The following is a 23892-nucleotide window of genomic DNA, read 5'->3' as shown; positions in this document are numbered from 1 at the left end:
CCTCAGTTCCTTCATCCATGAAACTGCTCTGCCTTCCGGGAGGGTTGCCATGAAAAGCACATATACAAATCAGGTGTGAGAAGTACTTTGGTCAGTGGTATGTAGATACCAGATGACATCAGTCCCCTGCTTCTGAGAACTGAGTCAGTTGCCAAACCAAGTGAACTCTTCCCTGGGAAATTTCTTCCCTCCATCCTTCTCACCTTCACTGCCAGCCCCAGGTCACGTCCGTCACTCGCCTGGAAACCTCACATGCGCCAGTGTGAACGCCTTCCTCCCATTTTCCTTGCTGCTCCTCTGCCCATCCCACCCACCCATCAACCATCGCCAGACTGACTTCCCAAAATGCACCTCTCCAGCTGTCCGCAGAAGCATCCCTCATGACTCCCACCGCATCACCCTGACATCCCCCCAGTCCTCCCATCTCCTCGAACCACATTTGTCCTCCAAATATGTCCAGTGTTTGCCCGTCTCATTCCCCCAGTTTCCTCTGTGTGGATTTCCCGCAGCCTCCACATGTAAGGCAGCACATCCCTCGTGGCCCATCACAAAAATGATTCCTTCACAAAGCCTTTCTGAATAGGCCTCTGAGCCAGCATCAGACGAATTTCTCTTTTCTTGGAACACATTAGCCCCATACTTTGATTGTGGCCCTTTGGTCAGTGTCCCCCTCTGTCCTCCATGGTTTGCTTGCTGAGGACAGGGGCCGATTGCACTCACTTGGCTGGTGCCTTGTTGCATATTGCACAGTCCTGGGTCCCAGCTGCTTGCTTAGAAGAGGCTGCCATGCTGAGCTGCATCCCTTCATAGCATCATCTCCTCGCTCCTTTCCTGCACTTTTGGATCAAGTTCTCACCTAAAGGCCATTTTGCTTTCAAAGTGTTTGATGTCCCAAGGAAACTGTCCCAGTGAGTCTGTTAGCTGGGACCTGAGGGAGATGCCAGGTCGAGCTCCCTGCTGTGAATCAACCATGTGGAGTTTCTTCACTCACTTGTGACTTTGAACCCTCCCAGCAAACCAACTGCTTTTGCCAGGATGGGCATCCTTAATCTCCAGGGCAGATGCTGGCGTTTGGAACCTGCTAAGGAGAGAAGTCAAAAGGAATTAGAATAGTAATAGAATGGTAAAACCAGTTGTCACTTCTGTGAACTGGACATGGTGATACTTTCCCAAAATATATAGGAAGGGTCTTCCTTGTACTTCTGTATCTTTCTTGGTAATCCTGAGATGAGTAATTCTTGAGTTCATAAATGATATGCCATGAAGCCAGAAGATCCATGCCTTAGCCTCACATTATGAGAGAGACAGATTCTGTTTTCCATTCTTTATTAGAATGCTTTCTACCTAACCTCCTTTTTGGTTACCTTTTTGGTTGAGAAGACTCAGAGACCATAGACTGTGTTCTCATGGAGTAACGGTCTACTTTCATGAGCAGAGTCTAAGTATAGACTTACAGTTTGTGGTCTCAAGCATCCTTTCAGTGCCTTTGAACATAGCTCTCCATGTGGCTCCAAGCCATGCCCATAGAAGGGAAGAGAGAAGGGAGGCCTGAGAGCTGGTTGGCCTTCAGTGGGAGCTGCCCCCTAATTTTAATTATTAACCTCATGGCATATATTATCACAAATTTTACTGACGAGTACCCTCTAGAGGCATTATTTAAATTTTTTTTTTTTTATTAGTTGTGTTCTGGTTAGAAGATCACATAGCACTGCAGCAAAACAATGAAGTCTTGTTTCTGGTCAAAGACTTGCCGCTCATCCAGTCCAGCCAGCACCTCACTTTGGCTCCTTCCTTAGTAAAAGACCACAGATGGATTTTGGGGATAGTCCTGTGTATCAGTCAGGTCCATCCAGGAAACAAAAGCCACATTAGGTACTCAAACAGAGACTTCAACGTAAAGAACCGTTAACCAGGTAGAAAGTTATTAACTGGGCAACTGGAAGGAGGATAGAGAGCTCAGGGTATCACGGAGGGAACAACTGTACATCCTCTTGGGCAAGGGACAAAGGGAAGGGGTTGAAATGATCACCCCTCGAAGCTGGACCTCATACCTCAGAGGAGGGGCTGGGGCGGGGGTCCTGACCTCCTTGGAGGCACCACTCAGCTGGGGCCGGAGCCTCTGAGCTCAGAGGAGAGGGCTGTGGAAGGACGAGAGGGATCTCAGAGGAGAAGTCTCCTGCTGGTGCCAGTGCCTGAGAGGGAACATGAAGAAGTTGGTTCTCCAAGTGTTGGAAGAGTCTCAAACTTGATTCAGCAGCTGCTACAGGAAGGAGCTGCCCCTGCAGAGGGGAAGAGGCGATGCTGGGGTGATACTGGACCAGGAAGCACACAGGAAGGAGCACATCCCTCCACCCACTCCCAGTCTCGCGATGGCAGGGCCGGGCATGCAGCAGAAATGTGGCTCGCCCAGGTCAGCCCAGCCGCCCCAGCATATGAAACACTAGGGAAGGATGTGTTGGGGCTGAGTGACTGTAGCTTCTTGAGGGCACAACTTTCTCACTGTTCACTCAAAAGCACACATCATCAGAGTGATCTTCCTGAACCTCACAGGAATTTTCTGCAGAATCATTTCAGTAAAATGTACGACCATGGTTTGCAGAAACTGGACAAGTCATGTTTTGCAGAAACTGGACAATTCACCATTTGCATAAATAGAGATAACCGGTAAAGAGAACCATCGCGCCTTCACAGTCCATTATCCAGATACCAATTCTGCATCTTCCACCTTGGTTTAAGAGATGTTCGGGGGAGGAGGAGGGTTGCAGGCTCTGTAAGGTCAGGGACCCTTGCTCTTAGTACTTTTGCCCTCTTTCTGGCCCAGATGCCTGGCAAATAGGAGGCAGTGAGACACTTTTCAGAAAGAATGAATATAAACATAGTGGATATTTGCAGGATATTGTGTAAAACCCATTCAGAAATGTTGGGGGCGGTGGGGGGGATCTTGTTTTGCTCTTTCACATTCATTGTAATTGAAAATTTTTTACATTTGGCTGAGGTTTAAGGGAAAACAGTCCGGCAGAGAACAGCACAACAGAAGATGTCATCTGCCGGACCACGTGGCAGTAACCAAGGGCCCCTGGGGGTGCTCATGTGTTTACGGGGGTTGCTGCCCCCGTCACTTCAGCGGGGGCTGGAAGGAGGGCCAGAATGTCATTAGCACCCCCGAAGACCAGTTTCCTACTCTGCTTCGTGTGGCAGGTTTTTCCTGTGAGTCTAAGCAGTTTCTCCTTAAGTGAAAATATTTGTCTTTCAGGGATTTTTTTTCCTCCACTGAGTGGCAAAGGCCATATTTGTTTGTCTTAACTCTGAAACTGTTATTGACATAGATGAAGTGTTACTTTTATTAGCTGATCATTACACAGCTTGTATTTGCTGGGTTCCCTTGCATGTAATTATGATGTGAAATCTCCTTGTAAGAGTATCTGTCAATAGTATAATTGACTTTACAGTGTTGACTTTTTACTCAATAACCTCAGGGATCAGCCCATCCTTAGACGTTGGAATCCTGCTTATTTTCAAATTTGCCTGGGCGTAGAGTCCTCAAGACACATTATCCTCCAAATAACTGCTCCCACATCTTAAAGTTTTATGCCCATGTCTTCTGCTGCTTCTCCAGTGAAAGTCCTTGCAGAGAACACACTGAATGGGACAAACAATCACGGCCTTAAAAGAACTGATTCTGGCCCTCTTGGGAAATAGGAGCACCAGATTTCTTACGTTATTAGAATTATGGGCTGCCTCCCAGGTAGGGGCCATCACAATTGTCCTGGGTCTGAGCCACCTTTGCTTGTAAATCTTTTGACCTCAAGTGACCATTCAGGTCACTGAGAAGAATTAAATTCCAGGACTTACCAGAGAATTGAGATAGAACTGGTGGGAGGGCTGTCTTTTCTGTGGCAACAGAGCCCAGAAATTACAGGCATGAACTTGGGAACCAAGTTTCCTGTGTCCAGAGCGTGTAGCCATGTGACCCTGGGCAGCTGTGTCTGGGCTTCTCACGAGAAAACCAGCACCTGCCTCATGAGTTATTAGGAGTAACACACAGTTACATGCCTGGCACACAGTACGCATTGGACAGGTGTTTGATAAATAATTAGAAAAAAACCAAATGACCAGATTCATACATGGGAAAGGACTTGAACATACTTTTCTTCAAAGAAGACATACAAATGGTCAGTGAGAACATAGAAGGAGGCACAACATCACTAATTGTTAGGGAAATGCAAATCAAAACTACAGTGAGCTAGCACTTCACCCCGTTAGGATGGCACTATCAAAAGAACAAAATACCAAGTGTCAACAAGGATGTGGAAAGATTGGAACCCTTCAGCCCTGTTGGTGGGACTATAAAATGGTACAGCCACTGTGGGAAACAGTCTGGAGGCTCCTCAAAAACGTAAAAATAGAACTACCGTATGATCCAGCAATTTCGCCTCTAGGTAGATACCCAAAAGAGTTGAAAGCGGGTTCTCAAAGAGATGTTTGTACATACATGTTCATAGCAGCATTATTCACAATAGCTAGAACATGTTAAGCAACCCAAGAGTACATCAGCAGATGAACGAACAAGAAAATGTGGTGTATATACACACAGTGGAAAATTCAGCCTTAAAATGAAAGGAAATACAATATGGATGAACCTTGAGGACATTGATGTTAAGTGAAATAAGCCAGACACAGAAGGAAACGTACATATTATTACAATACACCATATTATTCCACTTATATGAGGTACCTAGGGTAGTCGGATTCATAGAGACAGAACGTAGAATGGTGGTAGCCAGTGACTGGGGAGAGCAGTGGGCAGTTACTCTTGAATGGGTACAGAGTTACAGTTTTACAAGATGAAGAGTTTTGGAGACGCGTGGTGGTGATGGTTGCACAACGTTGTGAATGTATTTAATACCACTGAACTATATGCTTTAAAAAAAGGTTAAGATGGTAAGTTTTTTATGTTGGTGTATTTTTTCATAATTTTTTAAAGTAGAAAAAAAGTGAAGTGAGTAATATGAACAGCCTCATGGATTCATCCAGCCTGCCCTCCAAAGAGCTTCCCAAGCCCCGCTTCTGAGCACCTGAAGCTCAGTCCCAAACCCCAAAAAAGGCTCAGATTGAGCTCCTGTGCCACCTTGAGGACAGTGCACATTTGGGACAGAGCCATGGTTTTGAGGAGCAATGGCAGTCGTCCAACCATAGATGCTATAAAGTTATATGAGAGTTCCACCGGATCACCACCTCAGGTGGCTTAATTGTATTTGGAGCTCTAAGGGCCTCCAGTGAAAGCTGCAGTTTGTGCAACAGGAAGCATGTCAGGAATTAGCGGTTCAGTTGTGATACAAAACATTAATACTTTAGGTCTTGTCAAAATAGAGCCACCCATCTATCAGCCTGAGATCTGCTCCTGGTCGTCGTCTTTCTTCCCGCTGGAGATGTCTGTAACAGTTTAGGAAGCTGACACCATTTGATTTTAAAATAAGGTGTGGCCTGATTATACAACTTGAAGGAAAGTTTGCCACTGATTTTTTTTTTTTAGTATTGTATTTCATTTTGTTTTTAGAAAAACTAAGTACCTGTCAGCTTTTGTCTTCTGAAATCATGTCTTTGAAGGGAATTGTGAAACTCAGTATTAAGTCCTGCTGTGTGGTGGGAGAGAGGGAAGGAAATACTAAAAGGGGAGATTAAAGGAAAAAGGGAAAAACAATACCAGGAGGACAGGGGATGCACTGAGCTCCCACTGTGCTGCCTGCTTGGCTTTTTGTCTTGACTTCTGGCCTTCTGGTCCAGAAACCTAAACAATGACCAGCAAATCTGCTGTGTGAAATTTGATCAGCATTCTGGGGTTGCTCCTCGTATTTCAAATCAATGGCAATGGTTAATGCCTTTGAAAGTCCTGGTGACTTTTCCTATTATATCTAAAACTCCTCTGACCTCCTGTTGATGCTGGACTGGTGCCAAATGCAAAACTATTCATGGAGGAGAGTTTTGGGGTCATTCCTACTGGGTTCTTCGATCTAATGCAGGGAGGGAGTCATATTTATCTCAGTAATTTAAGGGGACAATTTGTAGCTCATGGAAGAAAATTGTGCTCCATCCTGGCCCCTGGACCTGCTATCTGAATGATAACCACAATCTCAAATGTGATATTTGCTATTCCTGTGTTTTTAAAAGTATTTTTGATATCCATAAACAGTGTATCTAGTTTTTGCTTGGTTTTGAGTTTTATAGAACTGGAATGATACTGTATATCTTCTTTTTGACTTGTTCTTTTTATTCATTATTAAGTTTATTTGGTTTGTTGCATCTGGCTGTAGCTGAATCGTTTTCGTGGCTGTATAATATTCCTCTGTGTGTGTGTGTGTGTGTGTGTGTGTGTGTGTGTGTGTGACTATACCACTTTTTTTTTAAAGACATTTGAATTGTTTATAATTCTTCACCATGACAAACAGAGCTGCTATGGGAATTCCTGTACATGTCTCTGGTTTCACTTAAGATGGTTGTCCAGGTGTAGGAATTGTTGATTTGTAGGGTATATACCTGATCACTTTACCAGGTGATGACAAGTTCTTTTCTGAAGGGCTTATATCCAGGTACACCCCTATCAGCAGAGTGTGATAGTTCCATTCCTCTCCATCTTCACCATTTAGAATTATCATACTTTGCAATTTCAACCAAATTAATTACTGTGTAATGGTATCTCATTGCACTTTAATTTCCATTTCCCTTGTTACTAAAGATGTTGCACAGTTTTTCATATATTTAATTGGCTGTTTGAATGTGCTCTTTGATGGGTTGCCTGTTCAACATTTTCCTCATTTTTCTTACTGTTTCTCGTTTTCTTATCTTTATAGGAGTTCTTTGTATATTCTGGATATTAATCCTTTATTGACTATGTGTGTTGCTAATAACTTTCCTAAGTTTGTGGATGGTCATTTCACTGTCCATAATAGGGTCATTTGGCGAACACAGGCTCTTAATTTTTATGCTTATTAATAATTTTGTAATGAAATTTGGTGTCTTTAAAAAGTCCCTACTCCAAGATAAGATCTTCTGTTGTTTTTTTCTAAAAGATTCTGAAAGGTTTTCCTTTCTCATTTAAATCAATAATCTATCTGGAGTTAATTATTTGTGTATTGATTTTTTTCTAGCAACCTTGCTAAATAAACTGCCTTAGTAATTTTAATAATTTATTTGTAGATTTTTCTGTATATAAAATTATATCTTCTGTAAATAATGGTGGGTTTTATTTTTTCTTTCTAATTCTTATGTCTTTTATTTTGCCTGTCCTGTTTCAGTTAGAATCTCTGAGTAAAAGTAATGGTAATAGACATCTTTATATTAGTTTCTTATTTTAAAGGGAGCTATGTATTGATGAACAGCTGACAGAATGTTTATTATAGCTTTTTTAGAAAATGTACTTTAGCATAACAAAAAATTGCTTCTATTTTTGGCTTGCTATGATAATTTATCATAAGTGGTTATTGAATTTCATTAATGTTTACATCATTTAGGATAACTATAAATTTTTTCTTTCTTTATCGTAGTGTGATGAATTACACTATAAAGTCCCAATTTTGAATAAAACTTGCACTTCTGAATATATTCATGATGCATTATATTTTTTACATATTGCTAAAATTGGTATGCTAATATTTTATGTATGAATTTTGCATCTTTGTCCATGTCCATGTTTCTCTAGTGCTATCTTTATCTAGTTTTATTGTCAAGATTACATTATTTTCATATAATGAGTTAAAGGGTATTCACTCTTAATTCTCTGAGTTGGTGTAAGATTGGAATTAACTATTGCTTAATGTCTGATGCAACTTGCTTGCAAAACACTCTGGGGCTGGTGTTTTCTTTGTGGGATGATTTTTAACTATTGATCTAATTTCTTTAATGATTATAGTATAACTTATTTTTTATATCTTTTAAAATTCATTTTGGTAAATGTAGGAATATTCCGTTTCACCTCTTTTCAAATACACTGGCATAAAGTTGTTTACAATACATCTGTAAACCCTTTAAATGTCTTTTGTAGTTACATCCCTTTTTTATTTTATTATTTTTATTTATTTTAGTTTATTTTATTTTTTACTGTTTTATTTTATCATCTTTTTACTTAACCTTGCCATAGTGTTTTTTTCTCTCAAAGAATCAACTTCAGAGCTTTTTTTTAAAATTACCTCTATTTTGTATCTGGTCTTTATTTCATCTGTTTCTGCTATTTATAATTTCCTTTCTTCCTTTGGGTTTAGTCTTTTTTGTTGTGGTGGATTGGATACTTTTATTTTAAACTTTTCTTCTTTTTATATCAAAGTTTAAGGTTATAATTTTCTTCAAACTACTGCTTAGTTGCTTCTTAAGTTTTGATGCCTTTTATTTTCATTATTGTTACAAGTTCAAAGTATTTTCTAATTTCCATTTTGATTCCTTCTTTGTTTTTAGAAGTGTGTTTTTAAATTTTCAAACCCACATGGAGGTGGTTATTTCTTATTTTTGTTTTCAGTTACCTCTCCAGCATTGATGACTAATTACAATGCGTTGTGGTCAGAGAATTGATCTGTGGGACACTGCTTCTTTGAAATTTACAGAGACTTGCTGTATGGTCTAGTAGTGTATGTCAGTTTTTATATATGTTTTGTATATGCTTCAAAATAATATGCCTTCTCCATTATGAGCACATGTTCTATATATGTCCACTAGATCAAATCTTCTACATACTAATCATGTCTGTGTGTATATGTGTGGGGAGGGGGTGAGGATGGGAGGGAGATACGGATTTGACCATTTCTCCTTGTAGCTCTTCCAATTTGGGGTGTATATATTTTGGAAATATCTTATTGGAGGTCTCCATGTTTAGAGACCTTCCTGGTGGATTGAACCTTTATGAATGTTTAATGACTCTCTTTATCAGTAGTAATGCTTTTTGCCCTAAAAATCCATCTTATCTGGTTTTAATATAGCTACACCAGCATGGCACAATATGTTTTTTCCTCCTTTTACTTTTAACCTTTCTTAGTCTTTACATTTTAGTTTTGCCCGTTGTAAACAGCATATGGTTTTTTTGAACCTTTTTTAATGATCTTTACTTTTAATGAAGATTTTTAGCCCATTTTCGATGACATATTTAGATTTATTTCTACCATCTTAGTTTTACATTTGTTTTTCCTCCTTTTTCCAGATTCCTCTCTAACATTGTTTTAAATTGATCACGATTCTTCCACTCCTCATTCCTTTTTCTCCTTCTGAGGGTTTAGAAGTTATATACGTTTTTCTCTTCTTTTAGTGCTGACCTTAGAACTTTTGACGTGAATATTTTAAAATGCTTAAAGTTAATCAGTATCTTTAACCTTCTGATCAATACGAGACCCCTGGAATGATTTAACTTCCGTTCTGTCTACCTCCCAAATGATACACTACATTTGCCTGGGACTTCAGCTCTATTTCAGCTTCTTTTTAAAGTCAGTTTTTGGGGGGAGGGTGTAACTCGGTGGTAGAGCACGTGCTTAGCATGCACGAGGTCCTGGGTTCAATCCCCAGTACCTCCACTAATAAAAAACAAAAGCAAAACATAATGTCAGTTGTTACTACAGTCGGCCCTCCACGTCAGTGGATTCTGCATCCATGGATTCAAACAACTGCTGATAGAAAATACTCGGGGTGGAGGGAACGAATTCCAGAAAGTTCCCAAAATCAAAACTATTTGCCATGCACACTGGCAACTATTTACATAGCATTTACATTGTATTAGGTATTAGAAGTAACCTAAAGATGATTTAAAGTGTATGGGAGGATATGCATAGGTTATAAGCAAATACTGTGTCACTCTGTATAAGGGACTTGAGTATCTGCAACTGCTGCAATCTGTGGGTGTCCTGGAACTTTTGTCCCCTGCAGACACCAAGGGGCAGCTGTATTGTGTTGTCCAGTCACTACTCGATTACCTTTTCTTTGCTTATCTTTTCTTCTTGCATGTCAGACCTTTCTTCTTGGACCATTTTCTTTTTTCCTGAAACATTATTCTTAAGACGTTCCTATAGTGAGTATCTGCTTTTAGTTAAAACCCTGACTTTTTGCCTGAAAATATATTTATTTTGTCTTCATTCTTAAAAGATGGTTACTGGCTTTACAGTTGTACTTCGACAGTTACTATTTCTCTCTCACTTTGAGAATATTGTTCCACTTTCATCTGTGTCTCTGGTTTTATTTTAATCACTTCTCCTCTTTAGGTGATGTTTTCTTCTATTTCTAAATCTTTCTCTTTCTCTGTGTGTGTGTGTGTGTGAGCGTAATGACTACAGTCTGACTATGGTGTTTCTAAGATACACGTTCCTTTTTATTTCTCTTCCATGGGAGTTGTTGGCTTTCTGAATCTGAAGGTTGGTACCTTTCACCAAAACTAGAAAATCCTCAGCTGTTTTCTTTTCCAGTATTGGACCGTCTCCATTTTTCCTTTCACCCTCAAACTCCTGTTGGATTTATCTTCTTACTATGCTCCATACTGCCTAGTCTTTCTTCCGTATTTTCCATCTCTGTCTCTCTCTGCTGCATTTTCTATCATATCTTTAGATCCATCTTCCAGTTCCCTAATTTTTTTTTTGACTTTTTCTCTTTCAGTTGCATTGATTTTTTTAATTTCAGGGATTATCTTTTTCAGCTCTGGAAATTCTATTTGATGCATTCCAACATCTGTCTGCTCTGTTTTAGTAATCTGGTCTTCCCTTTCTGATATTCACCCCTTCCCTCTTTTCTGCTTTTATACATACTTTACATTCTGTACCTCATTATATCACAATATTTGCAGGCTTGGCCACTCTGATTCTATAATTCATTTTTCTGTGGTCTCTTGCTTACGGTGGCTTATTTCTCTTATGTTTAATTTTTTTTTTCATTGTGAACCTTTCTTAAAATCTTATCCGTGGGAATTTTTTGTGGCCTGGGTTTAAAGGATGTTCTTCTAGTGGGCAACACTGGGCGCTTTAAATTTAGCTTGAGGTCTTTTGGTCCGCACAGCAGAATTCTGAACTCATACCCACCAGACTACAGGCGCATGGTTAAAAAGTCTCACGGGAGGTTTTTCCTGTCTCCAGCTCCCTCTGGATCTGAGATTAAGGCTGGCTCTTAACCCCAAGGTCTGCCTGTGAGGAGCGGTTACTTTTCCCTGCGATCTCATTGAGGGTGTCCTTCAAGGGTCCTGGCTCTTTACGTGGCACATTTACATGTATATGTTCCTAGTGGCCTGTTGGGTGATTTTAGGTTACGAGCTTCTGCTTGAATATTTCATTAAACTTAGTATGTGGGACTCCTGATGGCTAAAATGTGGGTTTCTTTCTTCAAGAGAGGATTTGCTTTTTAAAACTTCTGCTGGGAGCCTGGGGACCAAAGCATTTGAGGCCACTTTAGCCCCCTCAAGGGGCCACAGTAGCCGAGGAGCTGTCAAAATCAGTTCTCTTGCCCTTCCCTCCACCTTCACCCTAAGCTGGGGCTCTTGTCCCAGCGCTAGAGGAGGCATTTGTGCCCCAAAAACCCTGCCTTTCTGGGTTGCCCACTGGTCACATTTCAGATTTTGTCTCTTTACTTTTTAATTTTCCATCTTTGTGTGAAGTTCTTCTCGTACATGTGCATTTATGTGGCTCTCCAAGATTCCCCTCATTTTCCAGGGAACCCAGCAATGACTTAAAAATGTGTTGCTGTACTTATCCAGGCTCTTTTGTATGACAGTTGGAAGAATGCCTTCCAGATGTCTTCTCTGCCACCGGCTGGCAGCAGAGGCCTCTGCTCATCTCGTGGCCTCTGTGTCTTTCTACCTACAGTCAGTTTTAGACAAAAGCACTGTACTAGCTTCAGCTTGAACGCTGCTTCTACAGTCTCACTAATTCCACCTGCTTCTTTTCACACTTGGCGAAAGACCAGAGTTCTCTGGTACATCCCTAAGAAGGACAACTTCGCCCTAAATGCCAGCCTTTGGGTTTAAAGCCATCAGCTCCAGAGAGAGCCCTAGTGCATGGGTGAAGGGTGGAGGTGACACATGCTGATGTGTCAGCAAATAATAAACCCGGAGAGAAAAAGGCACAATGGCCATGTCTAATCAGAAGCTATACCTTAACTGGTTAGTTGCAAGCATTGCTCATTCTCGGCCTGAGCTAATGTGATCACTCACCTTTTATGTTCAGTATTTCCCATCGAAGTGACGAGAGAATGAATACCAGGCTTTTATTTGAGGTTAATAACGCCTGGTTCTGTTGAGACCTAGTGATATCAAGTGGCTTTAATTTATGCCAACATGATCATTGTGAGTAATTTCAGTCTCTAACTAAAACTGAAGAACTGCAGGCATTTCGGATGTATTGTGTGTTCATTCGAATGAATGATTTTTGAGGAAGTGGTTAGAGATTCATCTTCCAGTATGTTCAGGATGCCTGATTTCTTCTTTTAAATATTTGGCTCCCTGGAATGACAACCCCTGCAGCGGGGAGGTGTTTGACACCAAGTCAGCGTAGCCATCATGCACCACCATGAACAACATCACATCGGGTGCTTAATCATTCAAGGAGCTTGTCTCTTTCTGCTGAGTTTGTATGTGATTTATGGATGACAGGCCAATGCTAAAATCTCAGGGAAAATTTATTTTATCAAGTGAGAGAGAGATGCATTTATATTTTATTTCTAACTCCCAGAAGTTATGTCCGTGTACCTGTTTTCATCCAGAAATAGTGTCAGCGGCGTGCTGGTGCCCTGTCTTCATCACAGGAAACTTCCTTCCTGGGGAGGACAGGGAGACGGTTCAAATTTCTGGTTGAGCCGTCTTTGAGAACTAGCGGGGACAGCTCACGGGCTTCCCTGAGTTTATTCTGTCGGTTGTCTGTGAGATGGTTGAGCGAGGCCAGGGTTGCAGGGTGTGGGTTATGGAATCCCAGTTGGCGAGCAGCATGCTTCCGGGTGGCCCCAGAGACCCTGCGCTACACAACATTGAATTCATGGGCTTTGGAAGTGACTTGCTTTTCTCTTCTCCTTCAATTCCTGTGATGTCGTTAAGAGAAAAGTCTCAGTGTGATTCCAGTGTGTCTTCAGTACCTCTCCCACGCTTGCTTATATCCTGGGAAGAGAAGTTGCCAGGCTCAGAACCTTTCCTCTCGTAATAGCATGGATCTGAACTGTTGTACCATTGCTTCCTTTCTGGTGTATTCCTCCCACTCCTCCACCCTGCACCCCAAACTCCTAAAAAAAATGTTTTTAACATGTGGGAAAGGAAAGAGCAGCACAATGAACGCCATTAAGTACCTGGATCCACTAAGAGTGAGCTTTTTTGCAACACTTGCCTCTTTGTTACTCTTTTGCTCCCAGAATTCTCTCCCTCCACATTCAGAGAGTGGTGTCATATTCTGCTTAACTGTGGTAGTGAAGTGACTCATCAGACCCACGTTGTGAGAAAGTAAGGATTCAGAACCGAACTGATTTTTCTAAAAGCCACTCGCAGCCCAGGGGAGGCACCCAGGCCTAGTTGGTTCCACCTTGAACATGAGGCTAGTTCGGTAGACTGATTACGTGGGGATTTCACGGTGGTCACCTGCGGTGACAACGATCGCGAGAAGCATCGTGCGAGACTTTGGTTTTTATTTGCTTTCATGACTCTTCAGCTACCAGGACAATTCATGACATTTACCCAGTTTCGTGTTCGGTGACACCTCGCAGTCACCTTTCCCTCGCCAGCTTGTCGCTGGGCCTCTTCCCTCTTGCTTCTGCTGCGTTTCCATCTGCCTCCTGACCTGGCAGAGGGAGAAGGCGAGGCTGCTCGGGGCAGGCGTGTCCGGGCAGCGGGGAGCAGCCGCGGGACAGTGAGGGGGCAGGCCGAGTCAGAGTTCTCCAGCATCCCCACGAGCCGCGCTCTGTGCTTGAACCTTCCATTTTATCATCACACAGCCCTGTGAGGTAGATGGGGAGCCCGCTGAAGCTCTCGCTAATAAACCACACTGGGGTGTGAACCCCAAAAGTCCGTCTGTCTTGAAAGCCAGGCCCTTTCTATAAGGATTGTGGGGAGGGGTGCCCACCCAGGATCACCAGGCTCAGAACGAGTGCAGAAACCCCTCACAAGCCTGCTAGGACTTGATCGGACCAGGGCACATACTGCACTTGTCGGAGGTAGCATGATGGTCTGGAAGCATCTAGTAAAGATGGAATTTTGATGATGGCCCTTGTGCATTTTGTCGGTGTACGTTAACAGGAGGAGGCTCCTCATCACCAGCTTAAATTTAGCAGAGCACCATGGCATGGAGCTCCAAAAGGGAGGGAGACCCCCCTGGCCCACCCGCTTCTGCACCATGTACACCAAGGATTCTCCTCACCTTTTCCCCTCTGTGGGCTGCAACCAGGATCTCATGGAGTCTCAGGGCCCACAGGAGTGCCAGGGAGAAAGGGGGAGGGCTCGAGGCTGAATCTCATTGGAGGGCCCAACCCCGTGGTCTTTCTGCTGGGGCTGTATCCTCAGGGAGGGTCCGGGAAGGTATGTCCCAAACTTCCTACTCTCTGCGGCACAATTGCATCTGCTCCAGTGCTTGCTCCATCTTATCCGTTGGGGGTCCACTCTGCCTGGCACCGCGCTAACCACTGAGGGACCGATCAGTGACTGGGGACTGCCTTGTGGGGCTAATGCCCTAATGGGAACCACAGACATGGAACAGGTCATCACGCGGTGCGTAATGGTGGTGGGCAGTGCTGTCTACAGAGGGAATGGAGGGGTGTGTGGGAGGGAAAAGCGTGCTCATGTTCCCAGGATCTGGAAATGTATCACTGGTGGATATGCCTATGGAAATAAGGCCAGCGTGGTGCAGTGAAATATCTCTCCTCCCTGCTCAAAACCTCCAGCCCTCACATCCCAGGTCAGAGGCTAGGTCTTCCGCAAACCTCCTTGCGCCCCCTCCAGCTATAAGAAATCCTTCCCTCGTGTGAGTATTCATCTCCCATCACCACCTCTCCTGAACACCTGCTGTGTATGCCAGACAGCATCAGTGTTGCAGCCGCCAGGCAGGACTGGGGCCTATTCACACGCAGACTGTGCGCTCTACCTCGCTGCTTGGCCAGACGCTGGTCCACGCTCCGGCGGGCATTTGCTCGCATCCTCAGCCCCACAAACCCGTGAAACGGGTGAAGGGACTATCCCCTCTTTGCCAGTAAGGAAGCACAAAGGAGGTCTGTTCACTGCCCAGACATAGGAACATGATAAAATAATCAGAGGTGTGATGGGTGCTGTCGGGACCTGATGGGAATGTATAAGCAGGTGACTTAGTTATAGAGCAGTCGGGTGAGAGTGAGGGTCGGTCTCATGATGTTATAAATTGCTCAAGCTTGAGCATCAGGCTTTGGTTCCCATCCCAGTTCTGCTGCTACTCGTTAGCTATGTGGCTTTAAGTAAATTAGCAAACTTCTCCAGACCTCACTTCTGGGATCTATAAAATAAGAACGCTAATATCCACTTGACAGAGTAAAATGCAGTCATCTGTACAGACGTAGCAGGATGCCTGGCAGGTGGTAAGTTTAGGAGATGGTAGCTTATTGCTGTCTCGTCTGAGATCTAACCATGACTTGCTTCTCCATTCATCTTTAAGCATCTTTGTGACAATGTCTGGGTCTGATTCTACCTCGGATACCTCCCCCAGGACCCTCCCTAAGGCCGTGCGTTTATATTAGGTGTTACTGAACACTTGTAGAGTGAATGAGTGAGGGAGGGAAGGCATGAGTGAATAGCTGTCACCACACGGCAGGCATCTCTTTTTGCTAAACACTAGATTTAGTCTCCCGACAAAAGACTCCTACTGGAGCAGCTTTGGAAGAGTGGGCTTTTTTCTGTGAAGTGCCCAGCCAGCATCATCCGGTGGTGTCTCCTCCACAGTGTTGTTGGGTATGTGAAACCAAGCACAACTTGATTTTTATGGTTTAATAGAAGAGATTGCGCTTCCACTGCTGTCACTTCAAAAGAGTGTTGTTTTGACGTCTCAGCTGCACAAACTGAGTGAAAATGTCAATGATGGGAGATAAGCAGGGAAGACGGAGATGTCAGGATTTAGGACCCTGTCTTCAAAGCGGAGCCACCTGTTGGCAGGTCGCTGGATTGGACGTCAGAGCATCTGCCGTGAGAACACAGGGGGCTGCCGGTGCCTCACCACAGGGAGGTTAATCCTTGTCCTCTCTTGTCTCCCGTCCCTCCCCGCTGTCCCTGTCCCGCAGGAACGGCCTCACCAGCTGCCGGATGCGGACTGAGAGCGAGCCATCTTGTGGCTCCCCGGTGGTCAGCGGAGACCCCAAGGAGGATCACAACTACAGCAGTGCCAAATCCTCCAATGCCAGGAGCACCTCGCCTGCCAGCGACTCCGTCTCCTCCTCCTCGGCCGACGACCACTACGAGTTTGCCGCCAAGGGGAGCCAGGAGGGCAGCGAGGGCAGCTTCCAGAGCCACGAGAGCCACAGCGAGACGGAGGAGGATGACAGGAAACGTAGCCCAAAGGAGGCCAAGGATGCTCTGGGGGACAGCGGCTATGCGTCCCAGCACAAGAAGCGCCAGCACTTCGCCAAGGCCAGGAAGGTCCCCAGCGACACGCTGCCCCTCAAAAAGAGACGCACAGAAAAGCCCCCCGAGAGCGATGACGAGGAGATGAAAGAGGCGGCAGGGTCCCTCCTGCACTTGGCGGGGATTCGGTCCTGTTTGAATAACATCACCAATCGGACGGCAAAGGGGCAGAAAGAGCAAAAGGAAACCACAAAAAATTAAAAACAAGTCACTGATTTGTTTTGAACTTACGGCCATTTGGTTTCAGCATGTCAGGAGATTTCTAATGATTTGTGGCAATATCAGCAATTTATTATTTTTTTCTTCTCTTTTCTTTTTTGGTTTGGTTTTCTTTCTTTTCTTTCCTTTTTTTTTTTTTAATTTGCCCCCCTCCTTTGTTTTGGACCCTTAAGAATTTTATGTTTAAAGGAGATTGAAGCCATAGAACTCATATTGACACTCAGCTGTTTTACAAAAGCTTTTCATTATCTGAAGACAAAATGAAAAAGCCAAAATTACCATTGCTTCCTCCAGCTTGTCAGAAACCCGTGGCTGAATCCGCAGGGATGGCAACGAAAAGGCCACAGGGATACACATCTGGCACCTAGAAGGCACGTGTGCAAAGTAACCATCCATCAGGCCCAACCTTTAGGTTTTAAAAGTCAGGATATCTACCCAGTTAGATCTGCCGAGTGAATGCACATAAGGCAACTGAGGGGGAGGGACCCTGGGTTTCCCTAGGAGGGGCAGGGTGGTCACCAGTCCTCTGTGCTTCTTAACTGTGAAGCCTAGTAGCATCTTACCAGGTGGACACTGGGCCATTCCTGTACAGCAGGTGTCGATGACTCATGAGAAGCACATGGGTCAGTTTGTAGTGATGTTGCTAATCATTGAATTCTGATCTATAGTAAATGAGAATGTTCCACAAGCCATAAGCCTGAAGGTTGGTCCTGCACACACACACATGCACACCAACACAACACACACACACACACACACACAGATACACAAGAGCAAAAGAGAAAAAACTGATGCAAAAAAAACAAGCTCTGTCTTCTTAACTGCCCAAGTGAAAAGCAAATCCAAGAAATTACAGTAGCTGTTAAGGAAGGAAATAATGGTACAAATCTTTTTCTGTCTGTCAAAACCATTTGATCCAAGTGAAAACAAAACAAAACTAAAAGCTACAGAACCTTCCATTAGTATTGTGGTGTATTTTTTAAAGATGAAAGGCACATTGATGGACAAACTAAAGTGAAAACATGGCAAAAAAAAAAAAAAGAAAAAGAAAAAACTCCTATACTGCCCTCAAAATGGAGTTTGCAATTAATTAATGTCAGGATTCATCTTTGCAAAAATCCAGTGATTTCCACACTCAGTCAGTGTAGCCAGCAGAAATTTCTGATCCACAATGCATGGAATTCCTTTGAAAAAAGAAGAAAAAAAAAAGAAAAAAATTCACAAAACACAAACTTTTTTTTATTCAAAAGTAACGAAGTTCTTGTAAGGTAAATAATGTATTTAGCATGAAGCATGAATTATTTTCATATAAATATAGAAAATAGAGAAAAGGCTATGCCTCTAATTTTTAAGCCCTTAGGCTTAGAGGTTCTTTTGGTTTTCTTCTTTTTCCTTTTTTTTTTTCTTTCCTCTAGTTTTCTTTTTTTGTTGTTTTTACTTTTTTTCCTTTTTCTGATTATTTTGTTTTGGTTTTTTGAAGCAGGTGTTTAAGGTTTAACCTTCTTCAGGGACAAATTGACTGTTGGGGAACTTACTCTGCAATATAAAAATATCTTCATGTTCTGGTAGGGCCTGGATGGTGGATCTCTGTACTGCCTTGTCTGCACTTCAGCCCCCGACCCCCTCTGATTCTCTGTTGAAACGTGTGTCCTTTCTCTCTGTCTGTACATGTTTACCATGACGCAATAATTTGAGGGCAAACTTAGTAGTGAGTGTGTATGATAGAATCAAGAGAATTATGGGACGCTGACTTGAGAAAACCATGACCGTGATTTGGTTCTAGGAAAAAGGCAGTGAATAATTATGCAAATTCGCCAGGAGAAGGGGAAACACACGAATGGGCCTTATTGGATGAGGGTGTGAGTTAGGGTACACGGAAGGACGAAGTGAATGGGTGTTGGGAGGACCCGCCCCCGACCCTGTCCCGTGACTTCATCTCACGGTGGGAAGGAGGGGCCAGCCATCTCTACCACCTCGGTACACGAACCATCCTGGAATGAAGCCCACCTAGGTTGTGAGAGCTGAATTTAGACAACCAGATGATGTCACGCAGACCAGAAACTCTTGTTATCTTTGCCTAAGAGAAGCTATTTGGGGAGATCCAGAGAAGCCTCTAAAAGAATTTGATCTTCCACCCACATGGAAGGGAAATTTAGAACACAAACAAGAGCACCCACTACAGTGGCTCAGGATCTGATGTTGAGGGAAAGGAAGGGAAGTGGGGTGATGGTGATTTTAAAAATGGGGCAGTGTGGGGCGCTGGGGTGCCCCCTGCCAGCACCAGGCACGATCTGAAGCTCCATCAGCCAGGACAGTGGGAATTACCTGGTGCATTCTCTTCCTCTGGGTTGCTGATGAGAGAACCTGAAAGAAAATCTGCACCCACACGCAGGCCAGAGCCTGAAGACCTCCAGCGTATCTGTGCAGGGTGTGGCTGGGAATAAGGATGTCTTTTTGAAGTGCTCTGTTCCCTCCGTCTCCCCAAACATCTGACACCCCAAAAGCCATCCACAGCTGTGGAACCTAAGCGACACTTTGATTTGTGTTGTCACCTGACCCTGCCCACCTCCATCCCCCGCCCTCACTCCACCCCTAAGATCAAATTCAGACTTCCCTCCGCAAAGGCAGAGGTCAACGTCCAGGACGGTTTCTGGCCGGGGGGGTTCTTCCGATTAAAACCCCCCACAGTGGGCTGTCTCCCCTCATTTCCTTTTTCTAAAGGAGCAAAGGCCTCTTTTAGAAAATAATAAAATGCAATGTGTGTGATTTACTTTTCTGATCTCTTTGAGAAATAGATAAATATCTTATAAAAGTGTGTTCTTAACTCCAGAACCACTCTTTTTGCATAAATACCTCATCGGGCAGCTTTCTAAGTGTTATTTTCCTGAGTGTCCCTCAGTCCCTTCTTAGGAGCCACTGGGAGACGTAGGGGAAACTTTAGTGAGGGTACTTTTTTCTATTTTTCTTCTGTTTTTGGAGGCATACACATTATGCATAACCAAAACAATGGCTCAATTGTGTTTAACTTTGTATTTTGATTGTTGAGAAAAAAAAAAGTATTGATGTGTATGTGGCCGTTTGTAGTGAATTCATTGCAGAATGAGGTTGCCCATGTCCTTGCCAAGCCACGGGGCAAGGGGCACCCTCTCACCCCTTCCTCCAAGAGCAGTAGAGAATTTAAGCACAAGCCTATTTGTGAAAGAATATTTTGCTCAAGTGTAATTCACTTTAGTCTTGGAACTCCTTCCCAAACGTCAGGTGTTCTTTTAGCTTTCGAACTAGCCTATGTATTCATTAGTCTGACAAAGTCGCCTGAGCACCGTTCAAGGGGTGTGGTGGTGTTTTTGCTTTCGTTTCTCCTGCTGGGAGAAGTGGCATTTCGTGTGTCATTCCAGTGTCTCACATACTCACATGGGGCGGGGGGGAGGGGGAAATGGGGAACTATAGCAATATTTGAAGATGCTTTGGGAAACAACCGTGAACACATCTGCACCGTGACATCCACAGTTACTTGCTGTTGGTCCTCGGACACATTTAAGAGAAAGAGACTGGCTCTTTATTCTTAAATGATGTGCGCATAGACAGTTATTTTTATGCTACTACAATTGTCTGTTGTCTTTACCTAGTACTTCGTGGAAGGGGTTTGCATCATAGACTTTTCCCAGCCTTATAATATAACTCATAAGCTCCTACTTCCCTTGCCCCTCTCTGACCACTCTCCGTTCAAGAGTTCTTTGGTAGAACTGTCTATCTGAAAGTCAAATGAACCCAACCCACAGGTAGACGGTTTGAGAAACCACAGCCAAGACCACAGTGGCAGGTTTTGGTCTTGGTGCTGAGTGTTTAAGAAGGGATGTGTTGGAAGCTTTTCCCAAGAGCTGACTTTTGTCTTGTAGAGGCACTCGGCCTGGCCGGCCCTTGCTGGGCGTGGCAGTGAGTACCACGGGGTATTCTGGAGGAGGTCACTGCACTGGATGGCCGTCCTGCCTAGGAGACAACTTCAGGCTTCAACAGTTTGGATGGCTTTTGTGCCCGGCTCAGTCCTGGGACACAGCAAGACTGCTCTGCACCCAGTGCTGCTGACTCCCCAGTCCAGTTACCCCACCCCACGTGTGTGGGCCCTCTGCCTCTCTCGTCAGAGGGCTCTTGGAGAAGGAATCAGAGTTCTGTACCAGTGACCTCCATGGGAGGGTTTTCCATATGGGATTGAATTCGATGTAATGTGACTTCTCTTGCCCTTTCACCTTGATTCAGGTTGGGACTCGTTTCTTTCTGGTGGATCACAGCTGCCCAGATGTTGCAGTTTTATCTTTTGTGTTTCTGTAGAGGAGTATTTTTCTTTCAACTTCAGGATTTTTTTCTCTCTCTTTCTTGCCACCAAAAGAACACGTTTGAACCCCATGTCCCCTCTTGATCGTGACTTACCAGTGTTGACAGTTACATCCTTAGTGTTGTAGGTCCCAGCTCCAATACTATATCAAACACTGTTATGCACATAATGCAGCACTGTGATCTAATTTAAATAATACTTTTTTATTATTTATACTACTATATATAATATACATCAACACTTTTGCTATATAACCTAAGTGGTAACCCTCTTTTTAGTTCCCTGCCAAAACTCGGAACTTTGGTCTATATCGCAGTCAACACAGTTACAAAGTTGTAATGGTGTCTTTTTTTTTTTCCTTTTTATTTGTAACGAAATGTGTAAATCAACGTATATACGTTGTGTGGCGGTCCTGTATCTGGAGTCCCATGAGGATTTACACATGGCATTCAGTGTTCTGTATAGACCCGCCTGCCTTTGTGAATTCATCTGTTGACCCTTCTTCCTTTGAGAGAACACTGGTGACGCTGGTGAACTCTTGTTCTCTCTCTGCCCCCGCCCCACTCCCACTGCTTATTCCTGAATTAAGCACAGACGCATCAGCTCCGTTGCTTCATCATGAATAATGCGTGTGACCTTGCAATTCTTCCACAGTTCAGCAAACAAGTGCTAGCTTCACTGACCAAAAATTTAGGAAGGAAAATCCGATTTTTAAAACGATCCATCTTTCCACGGCCGAAACCAGTATGTCTATGGTGCTGCATTTTGCTGTCTGTCCTACTTTGAAATCAGACCTGGGTGAAAGATCACTTCTGACTCAACTGTGATACGCTCACAAGTACCCTTCCTGTTCGTTTTGTTAGCGTTGAAATCAAGACTATTTATTTGGAATCTATACAACAGTGTTTGCCACTGTCTTTCACTTGCAAAAAGTTGAGAACAGCCTTCCCTACTTTTTGCAAAGGATTACTATTCCATATTGGATTCTCAAAGACTTCGATATGGGGAACCTCTCACACCTAGAAATTGTCTTTCATCCTTTCATGACTGTGGCCTGAGTTCCCAACCCCTCCCTTTTTTTAGATGAAACTCTTAGCACAATTTCAGTTATTTAAACATTCAGCATTGTGTGTTGAGCCATCGAAGCTCACAGCTGATTCAGTAACCAGTTTCCTGCTGTCATTCACACTCACTACTTACACTGCCATGGTGACAATGTGGAGGAAACAAGTGTCCGTGTGTGTCTGGGAAGCATTATACACTTGTACATTTTATTTTTTATACTCTGATTCTGTAACATTTCTGAGTTTTGTTTTTGTTTTACAGAAAAAATAAGTAAATAAATAACAGTGATCAAGCAATCAGAAGACAAGAGGTTTACTCTCAAGACTTGGGGTCATCGGACCTCTGGCCAATAGACCTCCATGGCCAAATTCATTTACTAGAGTCATAAGTTTTCGAAAGCCAATTTTTTTTCTGTATCTTTCTGTATGAAACTGCCAATATCATGAATAGAAAGGGAGAACCATGAGAAAGGAGGTGACGTTCAGTCGCATTTGTGTTACCTAGAGGAGCAGTGTGGGAGCTGGCACGATCAGCCGAACTTTAGGGACCTGGTGGCGTTGCTTCGGAGGCACCCATACTTGCATTTCGCATTCTCCATATGTAATCATATTGCCAAAGACAAACTATTCATCATTTATTGTAAATAACACTTTCCCCCAGACCTACCATAAAGTTTCTGTGATGTATTGTCTTCCAGTTGCAATAAAAATTACTGAGTTGCATCAATTGAAGAAAAATGCCATGTCGTATTGTGTGCACTGCGTCTCCATGTGCAAATGCTGAGCAGTAAAATCATTTATATTTCCTACCTGCACTAGGGTGTGTGCTCCGTTTTTTACGGCCCGGTGTCTGAATCTCCACTGCGCTGACTGCCCCCATCCTCAGGCGTGCTTCATTTTCAGTAAAAAAATTACACACCTTTTGCAAATACACAGATTCACAGCCCAAGGCTGGGCTCCCCTGTGGCTCTCAGAATTCCAGCTTGGATCTAAAGAATTGCTAGACAGTAAGCCTCCCGCCACGAACCTTAGAGCTTGTGGTTAAAACCGATTGTGCCTTTCATTTGGAAGATGACAAATACACTGAAATTATACACTGGGGCGGGGGCCTGCCAGCCTATCCCAGGTCCTGAGGGCTTCTTATGATGACTTTCCTAACCCTGAGGCTTTGGCCTTCCAGGATTTAATCCATCATCCCTCAAAGTACCACGCATGCCCTAAGGACCAAGGAGGAGTTGGAGCGGAGAAGAGTGGTTGGGCCAAGTGATAGGCACAGGGTACCAGCCACCATGCTGGAGGAATGGAAAGGATGTTCTTTCCGAGTGCTTGTTCCTTCTGTGACAGTTGCCAGTGTGCTGTGTGGATCTGTAGCTCTCAGAGCAGCCACAGTGACCCCGGCAGAGCTGGCCTCCACCGCTTCCTTTCTGCTGGGCCCCACACTCACTGGTGTCTTCTAGGTGCCCAGGCTGTGCCTCCTGTGGTCACAGTGTTACTGTAAGGTCACTTCGAGTGCGTCTATCAGAATGGATTGCCAACAAGGCTTCTCAAGGTGGTCACCCCCAGATCTAAGGTGTTTGCCAGCACTGCCACCATGTCCATTTCCACTGTTGGAATCACCTTCAAAGCTGCCGTGTGCCCTCCTCGATGACAGCACTTCAACGCTGGAGGGAGAATTGATGGGGAGGAAGAGCAGAAAGTCATTGGGGTCAAATCTGATG

General features: G+C 43.8%; 1 protein-coding gene across 6 annotated transcripts in view; it reads left to right on the top strand.

Annotated features, from left to right (window-relative positions):
• Positions 1 to 19868, top strand: part of FOXN3 (forkhead box N3) — a 364903-nt gene extending 345035 nt beyond the window's left edge. For all 6 annotated transcript variants that reach the window (XM_072963564.1, XM_031679324.2, XM_031679322.2 and 3 more), the window contains one exon: positions 16222 to 19868. In XM_072963564.1, the coding sequence (XP_072819665.1) occupies positions 16222 to 16762 (541 nt within the window). In that variant the 3' untranslated portion in view covers positions 16763 to 19868. The remainder of the gene's footprint in view (positions 1 to 16221) is intronic.
• The last annotated feature ends 4024 nt before the right edge of the window (positions 19869 to 23892 follow it).

The sequence above is a fragment of the Vicugna pacos genome, chromosome 6 (genome assembly GCF_048564905.1).
Source record: "Vicugna pacos chromosome 6, VicPac4, whole genome shotgun sequence".
Lineage (NCBI taxonomy): Eukaryota > Metazoa > Chordata > Mammalia > Artiodactyla > Camelidae > Vicugna > Vicugna pacos.
Note: the sequence above shows the minus strand (reverse complement) of the source record. Positions and strands in the feature narration are given on the sequence as shown.